Source organism: Vipera berus (assembly GCF_964194415.1).
Source record: "Vipera berus genome assembly, chromosome: 5".
NCBI lineage: Eukaryota > Metazoa > Chordata > Lepidosauria > Squamata > Viperidae > Vipera > Vipera berus.
The window spans coordinates 53,924,029-53,947,777 of NC_138207.1; the positions used below are offsets into that span (position 1 = coordinate 53,924,029).

Consider the following 23,749-nt stretch of genomic DNA (forward strand, 5'->3'; position numbering starts at 1 on the left):
ACTTCTTAATAGAAAAATAACCCTCGTAGGCTCCAAAGTAGTTTTTCTGGGTTGTGAATTGTTGTTTTATTCCATTGTTGGTATTAGTGTGCTCCTGTCAAAAGTACAGTAATGCATTATGACCATAATTAGGATTCCCAATCCTTGTAGAAAAAAAGATTTTTTGCTTCCAACCAAAGTGTAAAAAATCTGAACATGCATATATTCTTCTAAACTCATTTCCATGATGCCATAATTTGCCCTTTTAAAATATAACTAGGCATCTAATTAAGCAACTATCAATTTCTACTTTTTGATTTTGCACATCAAGTTTTGTGTATTTTGGATTTGCCAGCACTGATTATCCTTTTTCCTAATAGCTTGGTAGGGAAATGTTGACTGGATTTGTACTTCACTCTGTGCTAAAATGTAATTTAATTTTGATTTTCCATAATGTATGAATGTATTGTTGTGATTTATAACACTAATGCATGATTTAGTTAGATGTGCTGATCATATTGGTTAAGCCAAAAGGCCATGGTGAACAAATAATAGCTTAGCTTGAAGCCAGGTTTTAGGAGATAATGACAGGATAAATTTTATTTTCAATATGTTCATATGTTCCTATCTCAAATACAAGAGCAGAGTCATTGGAACATGAGATCAGGTGAAGATCTTATGTTCACCTTAATTCAACATAGCTTTAATTAAATACTTATTAAACATAAACTGATATAAATTATGTTATGTAAAAATAAAACTATGACAACTCACTGTTAAACACAACATGATTAACCTCTGAGTAAATACTAATAAAGTAGGGTGTTCCACAGCTAAAATAAAATTTTAGGATTTTAAGTACCCAATTCAGAACAGTTCACATTCAGCATTGTTTTCCTTATGAAGACTGAATTTTTTAATGAAAAAAGTGGGGATAAAAGTTTAAATTTATAGAGCAACTGATTTCATTTTCTGACACTTTTTACCTAAATATGGGTATTAGAATTCTTCACTTTCTAGTACATTACAGAGAACAGAAGACAGTTTAATATTACATATTTGCAGAAATCAGCCCTACAAAAGTATTGCTCATCAGATGTGTAAATACTGTAACCTTAAGAACTGCTGGTCACTTCCTCATCCAGAGGTCTGCCTTTTATTGCAGCTGTTTTCAGCACCTCCTTAATGTAACTATTATTTAAGGATACGAGATCCAGTCTGCAGTCAGCTTATAGAGAATAGTGTCAGTTTGGTAAGTGAAGTTTAATTTGATATTTGTGAATGTTTTTATAGGCAGACTATTTTTTTCTCAAACATGTACACATGAAGTGACATTTCTGGAAGATTATGTAGTGTCAGAAGTAGCTAGTTTCTAATTGTATATATCTAGTAACTTTGGTGAGAATGTAATTTAAAACTCTTGCTTTTATTTTTATCACAGCTTTCTTTAATTTGGGCTATATGTAAATATTAAGCAAGGTTTGTTTTAACCTTAAGCGATTATTATTTGGTTTATATACAAAGCTAAATCATACAATACAGTTAATTGGACTGGATGATTAACTCATCATACTAACTCCACCCCAAACTTTGTGAAAACTTAACATGATTTGTTAACTCAATATAGTGTCTGGTTGGATTAGTTGCCAAATTCTCACTTCATGCTAAGCAATAATTTTGTTTGGTTTTGACTTTAATTTAGTTCTTCAAGGTGTAACTATATGAGGTCTTGACTGGGAAGAAACATCCTACAAACTACAAAAGAAGTGGGGGTTCATTTATATGAAATCTACACTTTTCCACCTTTTCCCTGTTGGGTGTTTGTCTAGTCTCCGAGAGAGAACAACAGATTAAAGTTTTTGTTGCTTTTAATGACTATTGCTCAATGGCATAGTGAAGCTTTAATGCTTCTTTAGTTCCAGCTGGGAAGGAAGGTAATATAAACAAAATAGAGAGTAGCACAAGTTCATGTAAGTACTATATCTGGTTTAGTATGAATGATCTTTCATTTTGGAGGCTATCTGGGATTCATTGCTTTTAGTAAATTAAGTTTCCTATCCTTTGTTTGCATATTGTGCTGAAGCCATTGTTGTGTAGTGAGTTCTTTGCTGGCAATAAGCGAGACAAGAGGTTGCAAAAGGAACATTGCTTTATTGAGGCAAACATCAACATTGCTTTATTGAGGCAAACAGAAACAGAACTGAAACAGAGGCTTCTGTGCAGCTACTTATACAGTTGGCCACTAGGTGGTGGCCAATAGGTTTAAAGGAATTCATTCCCACCCCAAATCATCCAATGATCTTCTTGGAGACAGCCAGTCTGGCTATTCAGTGACCGTTACACAGACACACCAATTGAGCAACCTTAAGCAGCATTCAAACAGACACGTGAAACAGTTCAAATAAAATCCCAATACATTACAGCCATGATGAAATTGACTTAGTTTGGGCTTAAAACATATTTGAATCCAATAACTCTGCCTTCAATAACCCATCATTAAAACAAATCATGATTTAGCACTCTGTAATTCAAAGTGATGATGGATGATTCTCAGGATTGAGAAGTGCTTGCCTTTGTAGTTCCTAATGAAATAGCATTCCACCTAAAATATCATATGTGTAGTTACAGGTACTTTAAAATTCATTCTTCTCAAAAGTGGCTTGTTTGGCTTTAGTAACATGATAGTTTTCCTATTAAGAAACCCTTTTGTACAAATCAATTTGTACTAATCTATGCCCTAATGTTAATTAGAAACTCCTAATTTTTCCACAGGACTCTTTTGTAAGTAAAATCTGCTAAATTACTTTGAGCAGCAATAGTTAGCTTCCTATCATTTTATTGCTTCCAGACAGGTCTTAAGACACTCTTAAAATATTGGTAGACATTGTTCCCATATTTCATCTTCCCATCATTGAGATTATTTTCAAATCCAATAGAACTATTAGTTCATTTGCCAACAAATTGTTTTAATAATTGTTTTTCTTAAAAGAAGAAAAATTCTTTGAATGAGTCTTAGTTAATAATAAATAATCTGTGCTTTAAGACCTAAATGATAAGAGTAGTTGTAATTCACAACACCATGAACTTTGGAATTCCTCTTGCAATAATCGCCTTTCTGTTTACTGATAAATGGATCAGAAGGGCTTGTGTACTAATGAGGTGTGAGCACTTTTCAAAATGTTAATAAATTAGTAATGTATACACTAAAGGGCAAAAGTCACAGTTTACAGAATCTTATGCAATCCTTATCACTTGAAACTGTTTAAACGTAGGACATTCCTTGGCTTGAAAGTAGTCCCCAGATGCAGAACTTTAGTTTTCTTTCACTTAATTCTATCTTATTAATTTTAGCTATTAATTTTGGCTAATTTTAGCTACAGACTATTCAAGCCTGTCTGGATCTTTTCAATCTAAATTATCAACCCCATCCTTACTTTTCTGTCATTTGCAAACTTTAACCTCTATTTCTTCATACAAGTCACTGATAAAAATAGTGAATAGGTTCAGACTCACTCAAGTGTTTTCTTCCACATGGATGTGGAAACCTTAATCAATTTTCTTTGGATGTAGTAATTTTGTTCAAACTATTAGTAATCTCCTATAGCCTGTAACTTTTTATTTCATAAATGAGAATATTATGAGCACTCTTTTAGAGATTCTGCTGAGGCCTATCACCCTATGATAGTTTCAAGATCATCCATCACTTGTATGGCAAGGAATGTCCCAAGTTTAAACAGTTTCAAGTGATAAAGAAGAAGTTTAGTCATTACAAAAGATTCTGTAAACTGGATAATGAAACGTCTGTAAGAAAACAACCAAGCGCAGAGAGTACCAAAGACCCTTTATTTCAACCCTGAGCTACAAATATTCTCCTTTATTGGATTTTTTCCCCTATTTTATTTTTAAATTGAAGGTGGTGGGGTTTGAATTAGGCATACTAAACATTCCATTGAAGAACATGTGAACTTTTATAGTTCTTTGATGAATAGCTACTAAATATTTCTCACATATATCTTACATCTTATACATGAAGAATGGACTGTATTCCACAATATTAATTGTAATCCTGAAGGTTATTTGTGTGTATGCCCATGATAGGGATGTAATTACTGGGATCAAAGGAAACTGGAGTGCAAAAATTATCTTTGGTGATAACTTATTGATATGCTTTATCAAATTAGTCAGGTTAGAAATTGTTAGGGTTTTTTTCTGAATGTGACTGGGATTTATTTTATTTTTTTGAATGGGGGAAAGAGATCAAAACCCTTTTTGTATTGCTTCCACCATTAGGGTTTTTTGTCATTTAGATTTCCACTATTATTATTGCGAGTTGTGTCATACTATTAAATTGAAAGCTAGTTTGTCTAGACCACGGTTGTCAAACTCGCCACGTCACATGACATGTCGTGACGTATTGCAACTCTTTTTGCATTGCTAGCAATGGGATGCGCGCTGCAGGCCGGCAGTTTGACACCCCTGGTCTAGACCAGTAGAGGAAGCTAATTATCATTCCATCTACCTCAAGAGGGAAATCTTCTTGTATAATTAATTTTAACAAGCTTTACTGCTAGGATGTGATCTAACACTTGTTGTTCTCCTGGAAAATATTTGATTCTTTTTTTTTCTTTCATTCAATCTGATTGTTGACACTGCATGGAAAAAAAATCCCTGCAGTTTTCTTGGCAAGGTTTTTCAAGACACGGTTTGCCATTGCCTCCTTCTAATGACAGAGCGAAAGTGACTGGTCCAAAATCACCCAATTGGCTTTGTGCCTAAAGTGGCACTAGATCTCCCAGTTTCTAGCTCGATGCCTTGAAAAGAACCAGTTATTTCTATTTTCATTGAGTTTTCAGTTTTGGTAATGCCAGTTCCGTACATTTATTGCCAGTTATTTCCAAGGATTGAGCTATGTTGATATGCTAGTTATTTGGCTGTCAAGTTCATTGTTCATATTTATTCATAATAAAATTGTTTCACTTTAGAAATTGGAAGGGGGATTTTATCCATGAAAAACTTTTATCCCCAATTTTGCATTGTGAATTACCCACTTTTACTAATAAAGCAAAATTGTTCTGAATCAGAATTCTAAAAACTTAAGGGCATTGCAATTCTGAGCATAGGTCTGTATTTGCATACAGTCATCTACTTAAGGATAAAGCAGAATGTAGGTCAGGGGAAAATGAAACACAGAAATGACACATTTGAGTATGAAATAGCTGAGTTACAATCCATCAAGCAATTTGGCACCATTTCCTGTGTCATGAACTACTAGAACAAAGGACTTTTTTATTGCTAAATGTCATAATCAGGATGTAAGGATGTTTGGGTAATCCCAAACTAATTTTTGAACAACCATTGTTAAAGCCGATTTTCACTATAATATCTATATTTATTTCTTTTGACTTCTTTGACTTCACTATTCATGATTTCACACACACACATGTACAGTAGGTACTGCAGGTTCTAAGCCTGCAAACAAATGAATCTGAAAAAAATCCTGACTGAACTTTGGCCAATACAGTTGAGGTAGTAACAAGACTACTAAAATTTAATTTCTGTAAGTCTTAATAAAAGTACCTGTACCATCTCTCTACACTTTCGGAATTAAAACACATGAAGTACTGTAAAACCCAGCCAATGAAAATTCCTCAGTTAAATGGATAAGTGGACTTAGTCCTAAAATTCTTAGTGGAATGTTAGCTTAAAATGAGCTAGTTTGAAAAAATGCCTGAAATATGTTTACTCCACATGTAAACAGGCCTCCAAATCGGTACTAAGTATATTCTGAGGCATAACTAAAAACAGCTGCCTGCAAGAAACGGAAAATCGGCTGCCTGCAAGAATGAAAGCCAGTTTCTAGCTTACAACATGTATTTTAGTTGTTTTAAAGTAAGCAATGATGAAGTATGAACACCTTTATTTTTAACATCTCACACTTGTTCTAGAATACATGTCATAAGTCAATACATAAGTCAGGCACATATTATCACGTTTGGTGGACATTTGATAAAGTAAAGAATTATTGGAAAAAGATACATACTTGGCTAGAAAAGATGTTGGGAGAATATGTAGATTTTAGAATATGTAGATTTTAAACCTGAACTTTTTCTACTAGGTATAATGCCAGAAGAGACTAACAAAGTCTATCTGGATCCATACCAATCGGGTTTCAGGCCCGAGTACAGCACGGAGATGGCATTGGTCACGCTGGTGGATGATCTCTGGCGGGCTCAGGATAGGGGTTATTCCTCTGTCCTGGTCCTATTGGACCTCTCAGCGGCTTTTGATACCATCGACCATGGTATCTTGCTGCGACGTCTTCGGGGGTTGGGAGTGGGAGGCACTGTTTTACAGTCGTTCTCCTTCTACCTCTCGGGCCGTTCGGTGTTGACAGGAGGACAGAGGTCAACCCCAAAGCCCCTTGATTGTGGGGTGCCTCAGGGGTCGGTCCTCTCTCCCCTCCTGTTCAACATCTATATGAAGCCACTGGGTGAGATCATACGCGGTTTTGGAGTGAGGTATCAAATATGCTTTTCATCTCCACTCCAAACCAACCCAGTGATGCCCTCGACGTGATGTCCCATTGCCTGGAAGCAGTACAAATCTGGATGGGGATGAACAGGCTCCAGCTCAACCCAGCCAAGACCGAGTGGCTCTACGTGTTGGCATCTCGTGTTGTCCAAGATTTACCATCTTTGGTTATGGGGGGAGAGGTGTTGCCTCCCGTTGATAGGGCACGCAACTTAGGCGTCCTCCTGGATGCACGACTCGACTTAGATCATCATTTAGGAGCCGTGGCCAGGGGGGCATTTGCCCAGGTTTGCCTGGTGCACCAGTTGCGCCCCTATCTGGACCGAGATGCCTTACGCACAGTCACTCATGCACTCGTTACCTCCTGTATAGATTACTGTAATGCTCTCTACATGGGGCTGCCCTTGAAGACCACCAGGAGGCTTCAGCTGGTGCAGAATGCGGCCGCGTGGGTTGTGATGGGAGCATCCTGATACTTCCATATTACACCACTCCTGCGTGAGCTGCATTGGTTGCCGGTTGTCCTCTGGGTGAGGTTCAAGGTGCTGGTTCTTACCTAGAAAGCCCTACATGGCTTAGGTCTGGGATACTTACAGGACCGTCTGCTGCCAGGAACGACTTCCCTCCGCCCTGTGTGCTCACACAGAGAGGGTCTCTTCAGGCTAGACAGTGTCTGCTGGCGACCCCCAGGGGGAGGGCCTTCTCTGTTGGGGCACCTGCCCTTTGGAATCAGCTCCGCCAAGAACTTCAGGTGGCCCCAGATCTCTGGTCCTTTTGTCGTGACCTAAAGACGTATCTTTTCCAACTGGCTGACCTGGACTGAGGATGGGTTTTTTTAATATTGTTTTAATTTTATTGGTTTTAGTAATTAATTATGGGGCTTTGTAATTTAATTCTTTTTTAATATTTGCATTACTGTTTTTTATAGCTGTTTTCTTGTTGTGAGCCGCCCTGAGTCCTTCGGGAGATAGGGCGGCATATAAGTCCCATAAATCAGACATGTCAAACACAAGGCCCGGGGGCCGGATCCGGCCCATGAAGTGGTTTCATGTGGCCCGCGAAGCCATCCTAGAAACAGTGAGGGAACGGCCCCCACTGCCTTGGCCCTGCCCCAGAGACCCTCCTTCTGCCAGAGACCCTCAGATCTGTCCCACTCCTGCCCACCCAGTAGGCCATATGCACTTTAGCCACGCCCACCCAGTAGGCCACGCCCACCCAGGCCACACCCACCCGGCCCCCTGAGGGCAACTGCAAAGCTGAGGCGGCCCTCAATGAAATTGAGTTTGACACCCCTGCCATAAATAAATAAATAAATAAATAAATAAATAAATAAATTTGATTTTGCATGTCACAACAGCGGCAAGTATTTTATTTGCGCAATATTGGAAAAATGAAGGAATATCATCAGATGAAGAAATAATCAAAAAAATACTAGAATGTGCAGAGATGGACAGATTGACTATGAGACTGAAAAAAAAAGAAGAAACAGAATATTACCAAACTTGGGACTTACTTTATCAATGGCTAGAGGAAAGAATAAAGGATTAGGAATTAAATATGTATTAGTGAATGTAAACTCAGGCAGCACGTTGGTTGAAAAACTATTATTGTATGTATGGAAAAAAAATTAGTAAAAACTTTTTTTAAAAAAAATACATTTTTCATGTAGAAGTTAAAAGGCAAGTATTTGCAATGTATTTATTTCTGAAATGTCTTTTGCATCCCTGTAATTTTTTTTTTGCAAATTACGGTATTTTGTGTTTGAGCAGTAAAAATGGAAGATTTGGAATCACAAATATAAATGCTATTCATTTCTTTTGAGACATTAATTTTTGAAATTCTCCCTGAAAAGCTTTTGTGGACTTTAAAAATGAATCTTTTGAAATCCATAACATACAAATTTACTTTGCTTGGCATGACTGAAAATGTGAGAATGGAAACTGGATAACTTTTTGAAGGGATGTCTTGCAGAAGAAACTATATGGAAAGTTTTAAGCACTAGCTCAATTTATTATCTTTCATATTGGGTATGTCTAGTTGAATTGGGTATGTCTAGATTAATGAAGAGAAGGACTAGGGGTGACATGATAGCAGTGCTAAAATATCTCAGGTTGCCACAAAGAAGTCAAGCTATTCTCAAAAACACAGGCAGGACAAGAAGCAATGGATGGAAACTAATCAAGGATAGAAGCAGCCTAGAACTAAGGAGAAATTTCCTGAAGTTAGAACAATTAATGAGTGGAACAACCTGCCTCCACAAGTTGTGAAAGCTCCAACACTGGAAGTTTTTAAGAAGAGACTGGATAACCATTTGTTTGAAATGGTATAAGGGAGACATGTCAAACTCGTGACATCACGTGATGTGCAACGTATCAGGACAGTTTTGCCATTGTTGGCAATGGGGTGGGTGCGGCTTCCAGATGACACATCCGGCCCACGGGCCAGCAGTTTGACACCCCTGGTATAGGGTTTCCTGCCTGACCAGGAGGTTGGACCTCCAGAAGACCTCCAAGGTCATTCCAACTATCGCACAGTCACCCAGATGTTCAGACTGGATTTGGCATTTTTGTCTATCGAGTCTTTATGAAGGACCTGGGATAGGCAGATGTGGATTAATCATATTACAGATATTGTCGCAAGATTGAAACTGTTCCTAGTAAGGCTGCCTTTTGCAATTGACTGATGGTGAATTGGTCAATGCCAATGGTGTCCAAGTGGTGCTCCAGTTGTTTTGGAATTGCACCCAAGACACCTATTACTATTAGTACTACCCTTGTTTGCCTTTGCCACAGTTGTTCTATTTCAATTTGTAGTTCTTTATATTTTGTTTTCTTCTCCAGTTCTTTCTCTTCTATTCTGCTGTCTCCAGGCACTGCCACATCCACTATCCAGACTTTTTCTTTCTTTCTTTCTTCTCCTCTTCCTCCTCTTCCTCCTCCTCCTCCTCATTATTATTATTATTATTATTATTATTGTTGTTGTTGTTGTTGTTGTTGTTGTTGTTGTTGTAAATAGCTATATTTTCTTATTCACTTTAATTTAGCTTAGCAAATAGTTATATGTGTATTTGTGAAATAGAATCAAGAGCTTACAGTAAGTATCAGGTCCTGAAGAACCATAGTTTCATGTTTGACCTGCCTTAACAGTACAGTCTGATTCTTAATTATTCTCTTAAATGTTTATTTTATTTTAATGGGATATAGGTAGGCAAAAGTAGGTAAAAATAACATCTACCAATCAGCTACATAATAGCTTTAGGCATGTTAACAAATAGTTAATTGAAAATGCACAGGGATCAATTTAAATGATTATCTATTACCTCCATTTTGGTCTCAGTAGCATGATGCATATTGAATATTTTCTGTGATCCTGATATGTTGATGTTGATGATGTACTAGTTATTTTTGTTTAGGTTCAAACTCAGAAATAAGGCATATATTTTCTGATGTTGTAGGATTCAGCAGTCTGGCAGAAATAATTCATCAGAATGATTTGGCTACTTCAGCTGTTGTTTTCGCCGCTCCCAACTCCTGCTTTGATTGGTCTTATTACTTTTGGAACAACAATTTTTCTATGGTTGATAACAAAGCCCAAACCAATTTCAATACCTGTTGACCTCAGCAAACAATCTATCGGCACTGAGGTAAAAGAAATGCTGACTCTTTTTATAAGTGATTTTTTTTTCTTCCTCCCCAGCCCAAATATGGTCTTTCCATTAAAACCCTTAGGCTTTTTCCAAGGAGGTAATCACAGCAGGGATTTAGTCTGGCACTGGCTATATTTTTACAAATTGGAATAGCTTATATTATCATAACATTTGGTAAGAGAAAATTGTCAACTAAGTCAGAAAAACATGGACTCAGATTGGTTATGGGGTTGTGAAATGCATTCTCTATGGAGCTACACATTAACAGTAATGATTCCTTGATGTAGGGAGGAGGTAGAAGAAGTGCACTTGTTCCTGAAGGACAGCTTGTGTCTTATTACTTTGAGGATGCAAAGACCTTATATGAAGGATTCAGAAGAGGACGCGCTGCATCAGGTGAGTGGGGAATTAGTCCAGAGAACATTAGTACATTCAAATCAAGTGATCATTGTTGTTTAGATGCTTTCTATCCTGATATTACAGGGATGCGGTGGCTCAGTGGGTTAGGACACTGAGGTTGTCGATCAGAAGGTCGGCAGTTTGGCGGGTCGAATCCCAAGTACCGCGTAACAGAGTGAGCGCCTGTTACTCGTCCCAGCTTCTGCCTACCTAGCAGTTTGAAAGCACGTAAAAATGCAAGTAGAAAAATAGGGACCACTATGATGGGAAGGTAACAGCGTTCCGTGCGCCTTTGGCATCTAGTCATGCCGGCCACATGACCACAGAGACATCCTCGGACAAGCGCTGGCTCTTTGGCTTTGAAACGGAGATGAGCACCGGCCCCTAGAGTTGGAAATGACTAGCACGCATGTGCGGGGGAACCTTTACCTTTTTCTTTATCCTGATATTAATTTGAATGGTTGGCCTTGCATCCTACCACAGTTGAAATAAGTGCTATAGCACTTCTTCATTTTGTGGCATTTAGCCCTAAATAGTAAAATGAAATGCTTCCTTACTATTTCATTACTTAGACAAATCAAATTATATAGCAAGTCCATGATTAATCCTGCTAAAAGACATTATGAATCCCATTGTAGGAGAAATACCCCAACTAGGATTGTGAAATACTTTGAATTCAGAGGCAAAAAAGGAGAGAGAATGGCTTTCAAGTGTGTGGACTGATATATAATATAATGCCCCATTTGCAACTTCCTAGATCAAATGCATATTATCCCAGAGAAAGATGCAACACATCTAAGAAGTTGCAGATGAGTACTATATGAGTATAGTATGCTCTCCATACTCCAAAGCATCTTTTTTTTGCCTTTGAATCTGAAACACAACACAGATCTGAAGGAGGATTAATTAATTAAATATTTCCCTGATTTTAACTGTCCATGCACATAGCTCAAGATGCTTTTTTGACTTATGGTAGGTAATGAGCAGAACAAACATATGTAGCATCTTTCCTGTTCCATGTCTCCTTTATTTATTCCACTTTTATTATTTTTACAAATAATTCAAGGTAACAAACATCCAGCACATCTTACTCATCAAGTTTTCCCCACAACAACCCTGTGAGGTGAGATGGGCTGAGAATCAGTGATTGGCCCAAAGTCACCCAAATGGCTTAAGCCATGAAAGTCTAATGAGAATAGCTCATCACAGTTAATTTATTTCCTTGGCATCATTTCACTGGCCAATGAATACTCAGTGTTGCACTTCTGTACTTAAATAAATCAAAATACAAAGCTTCAGTTACTTCCATACTGTTTATTCTCTCTCAATTAACTGTGACACTGAACAATACTACAGAAAAGCTATTGAAATATTTCTATAAGTAATGGTTCTTGAAATGTCTTTATATTTTTTTAAAAAGTGTCTAATCAACATTCAAACAGGGTAAAATAGAATTCCTTGAATGGAAATACATTCCTGTACATTTAAAACTTGCACTTTAAAACCATTGTTTAGCAGCTACTATGTATGAAATTTTATTGAAAATTCCATTAAATTAAGCACACTGACATTCAATAATTTTCAGAATTCCCCTAAGCACACATTTTTCTTTTTGCAGAAAATGGTCCTTGTTTAGGATATCGAAAACCAAAGCAACCGTACCAGTGGATTTCTTATCAACAGGTTGGTTCTAGGGAAATGTGCATGAAGAATCCAAACATTTTGCAAATATGAAGAACAATAAATTTTCACTTCTGTCTATAGGTCCTGGATAGAGCTGAATATTTGGGATCAGGCCTTTTGTACAAAGGATGCAAACCTTCATCGAATCAATTCATTGGCATCTTTGCTCAGAATAGGCCAGAGGTACCTTATTGAACTATAATAAACAGTTATCTAAACTGATTAATTTAATTACAGGTAGTCCTCAATTTAATAGCTACAATTGGGACTGAAATTTCAGTTGGTAAGTGATGTGGTCATTTAGCAGAAAAAAGCGCTACAAAATTATTTAACAGCATGACTGGGTCCAATTTTACGACCATTTTACCATGGTCATTAAGTGGATCATGCAGTCAGTAAGTGAATGTGGCTTCCTTAATTTACTTTGCTTATTGGAAGACATCTAGGAAGGTCACAAATTACAATCATATGACTGCACAATACTGTAACCATCATAAATGTTAGCCAATTGCCAAGCACTCACAATGGGTAGCACAATAGTTGTAATATTGAGGATAGGTGATAAATTACTTTTTCTCAGGTTGTCATAACTTTGAACTGTTGCTAAACAAATGTTTGTAAGTTGAGGACTACCTGTACAATATACAGAGGGGGGGGGCTAAGTAAACTGGATAGAAAACACAACTAGATGTACTAATTCTACTATATTGTAAGGCTACATTAAGAGAATATTGGCAAGACAAAAAGTACAGTCTTCCTGCTATCAATTTTAACTGCTTGATCCATTATTGCAGGTCCTTCTTAAGTTTCTTTCTCTAATCATTAAGCCACTGGTGACTCCTGCCACTGTTATTTTCTAGGCAGCAGCATGTCTTTCCCTCACTCCCCTGGGTCAACCACACATTAAATGATAACTAATATATAGGATTTTCTTTCCCTACTATGTTTGAATTGCTATTTTTTAGTGTTGGATAAAATAAGCCAAGTGGCATTGGAATTCTGGGCTACTTAATTTAATAGAATTAATATGTGTTGTACACAAGATATATTATGTTCTGATTACAGTGCTGAAGCTATTGGATACTTTAATGATTAGCAGTTAGTTCAAGTATAAAAACCATAATGAAAACGTTACTTAGTACTCTGACAGGAGAATGATCAGCCTGCATGTAGAATGATATGGGTTTTTTCTGTATTCCTACATAGTGGATCATCTCAGAGCTTGCCTGCTACACTTACTCAATGATAGTAGTTCCCCTTTATGATACTTTGGGTTCAGAAGCAATTGCGTACATTGTCAATAAAGGTAAGACTTTTCCTCTTTGAATGGGGATTCATTCATTCATGGAGAAAATGGAGAAATGGAAACATTTGATTGCTGATCTTACAATTCATCGAGTTTCTCCAAGTGTTTTTAATTCCAACTATCTATATATTCATTTATTAAATTTATACCAGGCCCCTCTACAAGAGTTTAAAGTTGTGTCTATGTGCTGCCATCTTCCTTTCTTCCCACAACAATACTGTAAGGTATGTAGAGCTGGGAGACACTGATTGGTTTAGAGTCACCTAATGAACTTCCATAGCTGACAATGGATGGCAATCTTGGTTTCCAGGATTCTATGCCTTAACCTAGGGCTTTTCAACCAGTGGTACGGGTACCACCTGTGGTACATTGGCACCTGGCAGGTGGTACGCGACCATCCTAGAAAAGTGGTAGCAGGGGAGGGGAATGAGCTGAACCGGTGGCAGCACCGCACAAGCCTGAGCGAGAGATGGCTGGAGCTGCAGGGTTGTCAGGGCTCAGCGGAAGCGCCAGGATTGGCACTTCTTTGGGGCTGTCAGGCTCAGTGGAAGCACCAGGATCAGCACCAGGCTCCAGCTGGAGCTCAGCACTGATCCTGGCCCTTCTGAACCCAGAAGAAGCGCCGATCAGCTGGAATGTTGCAGCATCTCCAGGGTCTTGTGATTTACATTCAGATGCTTGGCAACTGATTCATATTTATGATGGTAACAGTGTTCCAGGGTCATGTGAAGTGACCAAAACCTGCTGCAACCACCCAGCACAGGGGGTGGAATAAAAACCAAACACCCACCCCACCCCATCCCCGCTGCCAATCCTCAACAGAAATGCTCACAACAATGAAAACCTCGGACAGGAGGAAGAGCGCTGCTGGGCAGGCAGGCAGGTGTCTTGCTCGGCTGTGGCTTGGGGGGCACTTTTTTCAGTGCCATTGTAACTTCGAACAGTCATTAAGTGAACTGTTGTAAGTCGAGGACTACTTGTACTTCATCACCTTTTTCCTTTTTTTTTTTTTGGTCATCAAGTTGACATCTTACTAGGTGACTGGTGGTACTCAGATGTTGCCATATCCTAAAAGTGGTACAATGGGTGAAAAGGTTGAAAAGCCCTGCCTTAACCAGTACTCCCCACAATTTAACTTTTTTGCATAAGTAAATCATGCTCTGGAAAACTACTCCAGATTCATTGGTTTATTTATTACTTGGGCAATGATATCTTTTAATATCAGTCCTGCTCAGCATGTTAGAAATAAGGCTTTTAGTAACCAAATCTGTGGAATAACAGCAAAAATATTAGATTATAGAACTTCATTGAGCTTAGTAAATTCAGCATCACAATAGCAGAAAGTAAAGTAAAACTAATTGGCTCTTTAATTTCAGTAATTAGATGGCCAACAATGCTTGTGAAAAAAGTGGTTGAATCACAACTTAGCAATAAAGCTTGTTATGGTTAATTATAGAGAAAAGGTTCTCTTGGGATAAATATATTGATAATGGGCTTCCTTTGCTAGTCTTGACAAGTGGCCTCTACCTAATTACTTGGTACAAGCTTCAGAACATCACACAATGGTAGCCTGATGGTCCTTTCATAAAGCTATATAGCAGGAATAGTTAATATTTGGAGATAATACTGGATGATCTTTCTCTGTTTCTCTCTCTCCCTCGCTATTTTCCTATATTAGACCAATCTAGGAGGGAATCTTGATAATGGTTTTTTTGAGAAAGATTTGTCACTGCTACTAGCACAGTGCTCTTAAAACAATATTTTGGGGCACTTGAGCGCATGTTTTGTTCTCTATATTTGGGAGGAATGATGGAATGAATATAGATTAGGACTAGTCAAATCCAAAGTTAAGAACTAGGCAAATCAAGTCATGTAGCCTTGAGTGTCCTTTTTGATGTCCCTTTATACTATCCAAAATGGGCTGCCAAATCCTGAGAGCAGAAGCTACAAAACAAAGTCTATCCAAATGAGTTATTGAAACTGTAACAGAGAAAATAGTTATATTACCTAATAAGATACTGTTGACAAAAACATCAAGGGGAAGCATTCTAGTAAGCAAAATCTCTCCTTGTGTAATGTATTTCTTCATCTCCCACCTTCAAATTAAATGTAACATTCTAACTGTATTCTTTCAGCTGACATCTCAACGGTGATTTGTGATAAACCTGAGAAAGCAGAGACAATACTGGAGAATTGCAAGCAAGGAAAAATGCCAGTACTAAAGACAGTTATTCTGATGGATCCTTTTGATGACAGACTAAAAGAAAAAGGAGCTGCATTGGGAATTGAAATACTTTCTTTTCAGGCAGTTGAGGTATTGGAGGACTTTTCTAAGAAACTGTTGCTGAGAATTAACCTTAAGTCTAGAAGAATAAATATGTTCACAGTCCCCCCTTTGTAATTTCACTTTGAGTCTTAGAACAAGTAATACTAAATGTGTTGTATTCAAAAACTACTAATAGATTCTAATGAAGTTGAACTATTTGTGCAAGAGGATATAAAAACATATTACATATATTTTTTCTAGTTTTCTAAAAATCAAAAACATGCTGCATGAATTCTTTTTAGGTTTTTTTAACCAAATAGTGTAGTATTTGGCCCATACAGTTCTGACTTCATTGGACATAATGCTGGACCCTTACCCTAGTCTTATATTCATTTTATAAATATTAATTATCAGGCAGATTGGGGTGATTTTACAATCTTGTCTTTTAATCTAATCATTAATATCATGCAGTCATTCCTCTCTTTTTTGTCTTGCAATATCAAATAAAACAGTACCTTATTTTGTATTGATTCTTAATAGCTATGATTCATTTTTTCACATTTTTTGTCATTATTAAGAAAATCATTGCAGTTGTTAAATGCAGTCATTAAGCGAATCTGGCTTCCCCCATTGACTTTGCTTGTCAAAAGCTTCCTAGGAAGATTGCAAATGATAACCCCAGGAATAATACATTGCCAAGCAGCAAAGTTTGATCGTGTGATTGCAGGGATACCGCAACAGTCACAAGTATGAAAATTGGTCATAAGTTACTTTTTCAGTGCTGTTGTAGCTTTGAACAGTTACTAAATGAATGGTTGTTAAGGCCTATACTTTTATTGGTCCTGAATCTCCCTACGTTTAGATTTAACAAGCTATCCCAAGTTTGGACTTTTATTTACTTAGGAATATATCATTAAAAATATCTTTCTGAAGTTGCTTCAGGTACAATTTTTCCTCCTTCCCCATTCAGGCACTAGGAAGAGGCAATTTTAGCAAACCAGTTGTAAGTACTAGTTTTTCACTTTGCTTATCAAATTTTGCCTATTTATGACCAGGTGTAATATTAAATGCCCCTTTGGATTAAAATATTATCTCATTTCAGCCTCCCAAACCAGATGATATTTGTGTTGTTTGTTTCACAAGTGGCACAACAGGTGGGTAATTTGAGAGAATGTTAGGCCATGTGTCTTATTTATTTAAAGAATGTTTGACCTATACATAATAGCTACTGATTGAACAAAAATGTTTCCAATATAACCTTTATGGCTGTGCTGAGATCAAGATTCAAAGAGCAAAAATGAATTCTGTCTCTGCACATAGCACCAGTCAGATGTCTTAAACCAAGTCTTTCACTATAATTGTATGTTAATTACTGGAATTCAGAAAAGATGCAGCTCTTTTAAAGGTTTCTTAACAGGACTAATGTGTATACCCTTAATCTGTTGTTTTGTCATTTCAGCTTAGATCAACTTAATATCTGATTTATTTAAATAGCTATTTGTCTAGACGTTTTTGTGAAAGGCTATCACATTATATACCTTTGAAAGGTATTATATACTTGCTTGATGGTTTGATTGTTCTTCAGATTTTGATCTTTTGAAGAGCAATTTGTCATAGTCTAAGCTAAAAATTAATCCTTTCAAAAGTATGAAAAAAGAAATTAGAAATCTGAGTAAGATGAATTATCACCTAATAAAGAAGAGCTACTGAATCTTGTGAAAGTTATTGATCAGGAATTTGCTTTAAAATATTGTCATAAATGACTTAAAGGGTACAGTGCTTGTGACAAGAATGAGAGTGAAGTGAATGCATATTTCAGTAAAGAGGAACTTGAAGCTGTTTAGAAGGTGCCAAAATTGAGTTCTGAGTCTCCTATATTATTGTTACTAATAGCAGGAGCTGCTAATAATTTTATTTTTCTAACTATATTTCTATTTTTTACAAAAGGTATTAAATATAGCTTAATGAAAACATGAGAGCTAGCACATTTTGCATTTTTAAAAAGTCATTTTACTGTGACTTTACTATTACAATCATGCAATATATTATATAATTAAAAAGGCCTGATTAATTTAGCTGCAGTCACAATTTTTAAAACTATGTTAAACCTGTTGGACAAAAGACAATATGATCTTGATCCCAAATGTGCTCTAATGCAGATTACAGATATTTAACCTATTTCTCATCAATCTACCCTAGGCAGCTGCTATTCTTTTGTAATACTTTAAAATTTCAAGAAATAGTGGGATAAGGATGATGGGCACCCCACTTATTAATATAATTAATGCTAATAGTAGTTAATCATGGAGAGAAGTATTTCGGCTTAATAGTGGATGCTTCAGAATAAAATTTGGCACTATTTCAGAAAGCACAACTGATATGGTTTTAGTCTAAATTAAATCTGGATTAATCTAGTTTCTGCGAGCCAAGAATATATTTGTCCCAAATATCTTTTTAGGTAACCCTAAAGGAGCTGTGCTAACACATGGAAATATTGTTGCAAATGCTGCTGCCTTTCTGAAGACCCTAGAAGTAAGTTGTAACATGTTTTTAACTGCTGTTAGTTTGCGAATTTCAGGACAATTTTTGTTGTCATTTTAGAACAACTGAAATTGCCAGCATTGTGATCCCAACTATATTGATGCTTCTTTTTCCCCTCCAGAAAACTATTGATTTTGAGACATCAAATATATGCATATCATACCTTCCTCTAGCTCATATGTTTGAGAGAGTAGTGCAGGTAAATGCCTTTCTAAATTACATTTTCTACATTGTGTTTTTTCATGCATCAAATATGTATAAAAGAGGGTGGATGTAACACTGATCAAAGCTGTGCATTTTTTCCCTTCAGTATGTGCATTCTATATCTAGCACACATAAATTACAGAATTTCAATGGCATTGTTATGGCTGTCATATTTACTCCATTGAATTTTTGGACCGTTCCTTGCAGAACCACTGTATATCATGCCTTTTCTTGATTTTCAAAAACTCTTATGAGGGTTAATTTAGGCAATATGTGTCATTTCAATGTATGATTTGCCCTTAATAGCAAACACATGAAGGTCTTAGGTAGATTAGGCCCCTTGGTTACAAGAAGGGCAAAGTTAGTTCTTCCCAAATGTATAGGAATGATTGAATTGTTAGAGTCACAGCTTTAATCTGTGTGATCCGAAAGAGGTTTCCTACTACTACTCTTCATTGTTATTATAATCAGTAGTCTCCTTTTCTCTCTAATCATGATTTCTGGATATCAGCTAACTCTTGCCAAATGGGAATGCACAGATTTGCAGAAGGCTGAACTCAATTATCTCATTGCCTTCTAGACTATAGCATACAGCACTGGAGGAAGAGTGGGATTCTTCCAAGGTGATATTAAACTTCTTGTAGACGACATGAAAGCATTAAAGCCAACAATATTTCCAGTAGTGCCCCGGGTGCTCAATAGGATGTATGACAAGGTAAAACAATGTTCTGTCTTTCCTTAACAAAAATGGTTAGATTTATATGACATGACATTCATGTAGTGACAGAAAATCAGTCACTAGCAAAATGTTTTTTTCTGTTCTTACTTCTATAAATCTGCTCCAGAGAATTAAGGAGTTATAAGAGAATATATGTAGCTCAGGAATGAGCTGTGGAGTCCTTGATACTCTCTAATCTGGGTTGTTTGCTTACAGACAGTTTATTACTGGACTAGATAACATCATCAGTGGTAGTGAGTGTGAGGTTTACATACTTACATACAGGAGCTTGTCCTGCCGATATTGGAGGGGCTGATTTTCTCCTTGCTGGTTCTTTGGTCAGGATATTGCTTTTTGATTGATTGATTGCCTGATGTTAATCCCTGCTTATCTGGGGCTTGGTTGCTGGAAATAATGTGTTCATCAACCTCTGCCTTTGTACCTACAGTACTTTCAGTTTGATGGACAAATACACTAACAAATCAGAGGAATATCCATGGGATCACCAATCTCTGTAATATAGCATCTAGAAACTATAATACTCTTATGCATACATTCAAAAATATTACTCTGATATATAAAAACCATATTCATCATAATAAAAAAACCAATTAGAGAATATCCATGAAACATCAACTAGCAGTCAGAAGACACAATGAAAACTCCTTCATCTCATAATCTATGGACAGACTCAGCCTTAATTTCAATTGGGAATCTGTGAGCATCCTAGACTAAGCTAGACCAGGTATGTCAAACTTATGATGTCATGTGACATCATGTGAACGTATTGTGACTTTTTCCCCATTGACAGCAATGGGGTGGGTGCGGTTTCAGCATGACGCATCTGGCCTGTGGGCCAGCAGTTTGACATGCCTGAGCTAGACTAACTAAATTCAAAAATATTAGGGAATGCATGGAAGTTTGCATTCAGACAAATCATTCAATAGACACATAGTGATAAATCAAACACAGCATTGAAAAGATACAATAAAAAAGCTAAGAAGGAAGCAAAAAAGACAGAACACATCCTCTTCAGCAATCAATACTCAGATAAACAGGGATAAACACCAGACAAACAAACAAGCAGAAAACAATGCCCTAAGCAAGGAACTGTCAATGAGAAAATCACACTTCCACCAACACTGGTTTGCAAGTGACTTTATACAGGGGTAGGCAACCTAAAACACTCAAAAAGCCACTTGGACCCATTTCCCATTGAAAAGAAAACACTGGGAGCTGCAAAACCCTTTTGACATCTAAAATGAAGATAACACTGCATATATTGTTTTTTTTACCTTTATGCTATATATAAAAAAAACTATAGTGTGCTGCATTTATAAAATCAATGAACCGCTAAAAAGAAAACAAATTTTTATTTCTGCATGCAACAAAAGCATTTTGAACTAAAAAAAAAAGATGCTGGGTCGAAGATTACTTCCAAATAAAATCCTCAAATGTCTATTTGAGTCCTCCTTGTATTTATGAAATAAAAAGCTGGTGCAAACTTCCCAAATAAACAGAAAAATAGAAAAGAAAAAAAATGCGGAGGGGAGTGGAGGAAGAAAAGGACAGGAGAAAGAGGGGGGGGGGAAACCTTTCTCCTTTATCCCAACAGGTAAAAACAATTTTAGTAGCTTATCTACCATCTTTAAATACAGAATAATTATCCCCATACCTCACCTCTTAATTAAAAAAAAATCAAAATATTTCATTAAACGTTCTTTACTAAAAGTCCAGTAAGGACAACCACATATATTCATATATATTTTTTCTCTCCCTCCCTCCCTCTCTCTCCCTTTCTCTTTCCCTCCCTCTCCCTCTCTCTCCCTCCCTCCCTTTCTCCCTCCCTCTCTCCCTCCCTCCCTCTCTCTTTCTGCCCTTGGTCTGCCAGTCCTCTTCCCCCACTCAGCGCGTTTGTGTGCTGTGTGAGAGTGAGAGTGAGAGAGTGACAGAAAGAGAGAGAGAGAGAGAGAGAGAGAGGCACTTGCGCTTCCCTTCTCTCTCTCCCTCCCTCTCTTTCTCTTCCTCCCCCTCTCCCCTCCCCCTCTCCCTCTCTCTGATCTTCTGCTCACCTGGCAAGCTGGCTTCACTGTTCTCGGACAAGCTGATAGACATTCTTATTGGGCTGGCTCTCCAGCTGCTTCCTGCTTCCTGCAGAGACACAACAAAGGCAGGAGATCCATCCAATAAGCCTGTCAGCTTCTCAGAGGACAGCATGAGTTACACACACATGCAAACACACATGCAAACACACACACAAACACACACACACACACACAGAAAGAGAGAGAGAGAGAGAGAGAGAGAGAGAGAGAGAGAGAGAGAGAGAGAGAGAGAGAGAGAGAGAGAGAGAGAGAGAGAGAGAGAGAGAGAAGGGAAGCGCAAGTGCCCCTCTCTCTCACTCTCACTCTCTCTCTGCAAACTGGGAGCCGCAGGAGAAGGCTGAAAGAGCCACATGCAGCTCCAGAGCCATAGGTTCCCAACCCGTGCTTTATACAAACAAGGAGCAAAGTCCACACTAGCATTGATGATGTTGCTTAGGAAATGAAACTCCTGCAAGCAAACAACCAAACTCAGACAGCACCAATTAAGGGGTTCTTGGAGAAATGGTGCGGGAAAGGGAGAATGAGAAGATTCTTTGCTTAATTGTGGCTGAGTTCATACTACAAATTAAGCTATATTTTATTTATGATTTGTTAAATAAATCACAACTAGTTTGCCTTAAATAATATATAATATTTATTTGCAAACTATAGTGGTTGGATTTGTAAATACAGTAAACCAAACAAAGCACATTATTCAAATAATACTGGATGTATTATAGTCAGATTCATGTTTTCTCTAACTACTTGATACAGCAAGAAAGTTTTAAATGAATGACAAATTCACATTAAAAATGGCTGAAATCCAATTCTCTGGATTGTGTCAGTCAGATATATCAACATTCCATTCAGATTAGAAAAATAATTGGTTGTTGGGAAGCACTTGTATCAATGCATACCATAAACTAAGAACAAGATTTATTTTTGTGAAAATCAAGTAGGCTTTCTCATTATGTGAACTAATCTTTTACAGATTCAAGCTGGTACTCAAACAAGATTTAAGCGACTATTGCTAAACCTTGCTGTAAACAGAAAACTTGCTGAATTGAAGCAGGGCATTGTTCGAAACAATAGCATATGGGACAAACTAGCATTCGGTAAAGTTCAGGTATATGTTCCTCTTTACCTTTTATTTAATTATTTTTTATTATATGAAGTCCATCTCGGCAGTGACAACTCTAGGCAACTTACAATCATTCAACTAAAATGCAATATAAAACATTAAAGCAATAAATAGGGATATTAAATTTAAAATTTACATTTAAAATTCAGCTAAAATAAAACTGACCAGGATGGAGAAGAAAGAAGCAAAGTGTGCACTGGGAACAGGTGGGGCATTATCTAATCTACTTTTGTCAAGGTTAATAAATACAAGTCAGGCTATATAGAACCTATGCTGTTATTTCTTTTGAAGATGATTAACATCCTTGTTCGTTTTTATTGCTTGACAGCAATTCACAGGTGGAAAGCTGAAACTAATAGTAACTGGTGCTGCTCCTATATCTCCATCTGTTCTAATGTTCTTGAGGGGAGTCTTTGGATGTCATGTAAGTGAAGAATTCTGAAGGGATGTGTTGGCTTTCCAGTTCTCTTAATGCTGATCTCTGGCTACTAGGTGCACAGGGCAGTAAGGCAATGGCTGACCCCAGATGGTGGTGGTGATCAGGACTATTCAAGCTTATATGCTTCTGTTTTAATGGATCTGTCTCAGAACTGACACCATAAAAAATATGTGAATTTGTAACATTGTTGATTGACTTTGAGTTTGGATGAGCAACTGCATCATTAAGTTATCATTTTTTAAACAGGCTTAGCAACCAAATCTCTGGCAACAATGGGATTGTGAATATTGTTTAAAAGCTAATATTGGGGGCAATGAAAGGCTACGGATTCCTTGGCTTTTCTCTTTAAAAATAAGTGGGCAGTAGGCGCAAGCTGATTGGTTCTCCCCTTTCCCATATCCCCAAAATGATATGATATAAGGATTGCAGTTTGTACCTGGTGATGAAAGGTTGTAGTTTGATGAAGATTTACAATTTTTTTTAACACAAAAATTGCTGCTTTTACTGCCATGGAGGTACTGTTATATTTATTTCATTGATTCAATTTGTATGGCCAGCCATCTCAGCAAATGACTCTAGGTAGTGAACAGTCTTAAAATAAATTGAAAGCAAACTCTCATCAGAGACAGAAAAAATAAAATACACAGCAACAGACAAAGATAACACTGGTTAACACAACCAGAAGATGGGGGCCTTTATTTTGACAGTATATGGCTAGATTGTAAATTGATTTCTGCCAGAGATTTAATATTAAAACTATCTTGTCATGACCTATGTTAAAAACACAAAATCAAGCTTTTTTTCCCCCTAAT

The 23,749-nt window shown here is 37.1% G+C and overlaps 1 protein-coding gene across 1 annotated transcript in view; it reads left to right on the plus strand.

Annotated features, from left to right (window-relative positions):
• The first annotated feature begins 1,190 nt into the window (after positions 1-1,190).
• The window catches only part of ACSL5 (acyl-CoA synthetase long chain family member 5), a 39,070-nt gene continuing 16,511 nt past the window's right edge, over positions 1,191-23,749 (plus strand). The window contains exons 1-14 of the mRNA XM_081329022.1: positions 1,191-1,231; positions 9,965-10,153; positions 10,444-10,552; positions 12,174-12,238; positions 12,320-12,421; positions 13,445-13,544; positions 15,680-15,858; positions 16,781-16,813; positions 16,913-16,964; positions 18,269-18,342; positions 18,473-18,550; positions 19,136-19,270; positions 22,349-22,483; positions 22,827-22,922. Coding sequence (XP_081185148.1) covers positions 9,998-10,153; positions 10,444-10,552; positions 12,174-12,238; positions 12,320-12,421; positions 13,445-13,544; positions 15,680-15,858; positions 16,781-16,813; positions 16,913-16,964; positions 18,269-18,342; positions 18,473-18,550; positions 19,136-19,270; positions 22,349-22,483; positions 22,827-22,922 — 1,314 coding nt within the window. The 5' untranslated portion in view covers positions 1,191-1,231; positions 9,965-9,997. The remainder of the gene's footprint in view (positions 1,232-9,964; positions 10,154-10,443; positions 10,553-12,173; positions 12,239-12,319; positions 12,422-13,444; positions 13,545-15,679; positions 15,859-16,780; positions 16,814-16,912; positions 16,965-18,268; positions 18,343-18,472; positions 18,551-19,135; positions 19,271-22,348; positions 22,484-22,826; positions 22,923-23,749) is intronic.